This window comes from Diadema setosum, chromosome 10, assembly GCF_964275005.1.
Source record: "Diadema setosum chromosome 10, eeDiaSeto1, whole genome shotgun sequence".
In the NCBI taxonomy this organism is placed as follows: domain Eukaryota; kingdom Metazoa; phylum Echinodermata; class Echinoidea; order Diadematoida; family Diadematidae; genus Diadema; species Diadema setosum.
In genome coordinates this window covers 18,142,107-18,145,925 of record NC_092694.1, presented here as the reverse complement: position 1 = coordinate 18,145,925, position 3,819 = coordinate 18,142,107, and the positions used below count along the sequence as shown (strand labels likewise).

General features: G+C 47.1%; 1 protein-coding gene across 1 annotated transcript; it reads right to left on the bottom strand.

Moving 5' to 3' along the window:
• Window positions 1–1,617: 1,617 nt before the first annotated feature.
• Window positions 1,618–2,655, bottom strand: LOC140233827 (uncharacterized). Its single transcript, XM_072313919.1, has one exon. It carries the CDS (start codon window positions 2,533–2,535, stop codon window positions 1,618–1,620), a length of 918 nt encoding a protein of 305 aa, XP_072170020.1. The 5' UTR covers window positions 2,536–2,655.
• Between the last annotated feature and the right edge of the window lie 1,164 nt (window positions 2,656–3,819).

Here is a 3,819-nt window from a genome sequence, read left to right as displayed (position 1 = left end):
TCACGGTCTGTATGTACACCTTCACTATTCACCCGGTGACCAAAGTAGCGCACATCTGGCTTGAACAGCTCGCATTTCGAGGGTTTTATTTTCAGTCCATGTTGTCGAAGTCTCTCCAAAACTCGATCCAGTCTCTCCAGATGTTGTTCAAAAGTTGAAGAGTATACTAGCAAATCATCCAGGTAGCACAGAACAGACGAGAAGAATTGGTCCCCAAGACAAGCCTGCATCAGTCGCTGGAAGGTACCTGGAGCGTTGCACAGCCCGAAGGGCATCCGCACAAACTCAAACAATCCAAACGGCGTAGTGAAGCTCGTCTTGTGGCGGTCTCCTTCATCCATCGCTACCTGGTGATATCCCGACAGAAGATCAAGCGTTGAGAACCATCGGGCACCATGCAGAGCATCCATGGATTCGTCAATTCGGGGAATAGGGTGCGCATCCTTCCTTGTCTTCTGGTTCATTCTCCGATAGTCCACGCAGAGACGAAGGGAACCATCAGATTTACGAACCAAGATTTACGAGAGGCATATGGACTGGTACTTTCCTTGATGATGTTCTTGTCCAAGAGCTTCCTGAGGTGCTCCCTCACCTCTTCAAGCTGGGATGGGGGAATTCGACGATAAGGCAATCGGACAGGCTCATTGTCTTCAGTTCGGATCTGGTGGGTGACTTTTTCAGTAAAACCGAGATCATCCTCTGATGAGGCGAAGACATCTGCATGCTTCCTTAGGAGAGTTTCTGCCTTCTGCCTCTGGTGGATGTCCAGTCCCTCCCAGATCAGGCCTGGAGTGTTGAATAGCCCTTCCTCCTGCACTGTTTGGTCTGGTTCTACATGGATGGCTACACGCTCACATAGTACACTGTTGTCATCAATCATGGACGTGCGCTGGACAGACCCGATGGGGGTGCGGGCATTGATGAAGATGTCTTCTTCAGTGGTGTTAGCCAGCTGAACCCACAGTCGTCCCTTTGGTGTATATGTCACAGCAGGATTTAGGATGATGCCTTTCGGCGTCTGGGTGATTTGGTCTATGACGACTGCTGTCTCTGGGGAACATGTCGGTGCTGTCACTTGAATGATCTGTGCCGACCGAGCAGGAATCAACACTTTCCCTTTACCTGCAACGCGCACCAGTCCAATAACATCTCTTTCTACACTACTTCCAGGGTTGCTTGCTACTTTGGCACCGATTATAGTTGCCAATGTATTTTCCGGGAGATCTCGAAGAATATTCATCCCAAGAAGTACTGGATACCTCGGCCTGTGCTCAACCTTGGTGACAAGGATCCCTCTTTTAGTGATTTTCTTGCCAGCAACTTCAACATCAGTCTCGAAGTATCCGGAATACGGGATGGGTGTTCCGGTAGCCGCACTCAGCGAAAGCCAGTTACTTTCTTGCAGGGCTACCCCGGAGAACAATTGCTGAAAAGAGTCCGCTGTCATAGTGGTAACTTGTGAACCAGTATCCACTACAGCCCACAATTCCACCCCACCAATCATTATCTTTGTTGTGGGGCACCTTCCAACAATGTCCCATATTCCCCTACTTACTGAGCCCTTCATTCGTCCTTCTGATGCCACACACAGTACTTGGCTCTCAGTCCTGGGTGAGATTAGTTTCCCTGGTGGGAAGATTGATGGCGCGCTGACACAGATGGTTGAGGTGTAGGCGGTTGGGGACATCTCCTGGCATAATGTCCTCGTTGGCCACATCGATAGCACTCTACACTTTGTGGGTCTGCCTGTTGCCGGGGACGAGTGTAACTTTCAGACCTCCCCTCAAGTTTGGCCACCCGAACAGCCAATTCCCCCTGCTGGTACCGCATCTTTTCCAGCACCTCCGTCTGGTTTTTGATGGCAGAGGTCAGCTCCTCTACCATCTTACCCATTGCCATCGTTGCATCTACCTGGCAGGAGGTTCCTGCCTTCCAATAGGGACGGGCGCTTCTCTCTCCCTCATCCATCTCCACAGCCCAGTCCCTGACTTCGAGGAATGAGAGTCCTGGACTGTCCTTGACGAGGCGCCTCACCTCCCTTCTTAACACTATGTCCCGTAGCCCACTTTGGAACTGCTCTTTGAGGGCAGCTTCCACTTCCGGCGCACCTGTCTTGCCCTCCATCTTAGCTGCAACTCCCATCAGGGCATATCCAAACTGGGCCACTGACTCCTCCTCTCGCTGAGTTCTGTTGAACAACTGCCGGGTCAGTTGCCCAACAGTCTTCCTGTCTCCGAAGGTGAGCTCCAATGTGCGGAGGATCGACTCAGCATCCTCCTTCTCACCTGCTGGCCGATGGCGGATCTCCTGCCTCGCTGCTCCCTCCAAGTGTGCCATTACATAGTCCACGGCGCCCTCTCCTTTCAGCTTCCTCAGCTTCATTCCAGCTCGGATGTCCTCAATGAAGTCATCCACGCCATCTGTTCCATCAAAGGGGCGGATCTTTTTCTCCTTGGGTGGAAAGAAAACCTCCCTTCTTTGCAACTCCAGTTTCAGCTTCGCCAGCTCCTCCTGCATCGCCTCCATGGTAGCCATACTCCTGCCCTCTTGTTATTGTTGGGTAATCTCTCAATAGTGGCCAAGCCAACAGATGATTTTGTTAAGTCACAACTTGCCGTACCCCATCCGTACTACCAAAATGTGAGGGAATGGACAAGATGCGCTCACAAGAAATTACACCGACACAGTGTGAATTTGTTGGTTCACGGCTCTGCTGGGTATATAGGCCAGGTTTATTTTTATTCCCAACAAAAGAGGGCAGAAGTGGCTTTATCAAGACCTGTTATAGTGTCAAAGACAAACGAAATATACATTGTTATAATGGTTTCAAATTAATGATTACACCACCATAAGAAAGATGTTTTCCACTTATATAGCCTAGTATATGATATCGCATTACACAGAATGTACTAACCTGTATCAAAATGAACATATCTCCCTTCTGAATAATCTTCTATCTTATTCTACTCACTATAGTATGCAACACATCTAAAACTACATTTGTACCAAACATTCACAGAGCTAAGAAAACTACAGTAGTATGCACACACTGAGAATACTCGTAGTAGCATGGCTACTTATCTACAGGAATATAATACAGTACAGTGGAACGTGTTTCTTTCTGTCATGCTATATACAGGTTTCTTTACTTCAACTTTATATTACATTCAGAGAGTACAGTGTGCAGTGACAGATGAAAAGTTAGATAACTAACTAGAGAAAGAGAAGAAGAAGGAGAAGAGAGAGAAAGGGGAGGGGGATAGAATGTACATTAGCGTCCTACTAACAACTACCATGTATTATAAAATGCATAAACTATTAGACTACTCTCCAGACCCTTGTTACTTATTGTGTCATGGTATCATCCCTAATACTTAATACATGCTCAATTCCTTGGTCACTCACTATCCTATGCCAGTGCAAAGAGAGAGAGGGGGAGGGAGCACGATGGAGAGATAAGTGAGGAACAGAGGGAGAGAGAGAGAGAGAGAGAGTGAAAGAAAGAAAGAAAGAAAGAGAAGCACATCAATGACTATTAAAGTCTGCATACATCAAGACTACTACACTGTGGTGTATAGGACCATATTCACACATACAGCATAATGTCATCTCATACAATAAGCAAGTGAGTGACAACACAAATTTCCACTATAATGTTCCAGACAATTCTTATACAACCCAGATAAGTCTGAACCATACAATGCATATTACAACTGGAACCAAAATACTAACAATCGATAGAAACATATCTCCATACTTTTTGCAAGGGAACACTAGTGTATAACAAATGACACAGAGGAATTGTTAGGTAGCTGCTTC

What these genes read in the sequence shown, in the direction of transcription:
- LOC140233827 (XM_072313919.1), bottom strand. Translation starts at nt 2,535, where the DNA reads ATGGCTACCATGGAGGCGATGCAGGAGGAGCTGGCGAAGCTGAAACTG.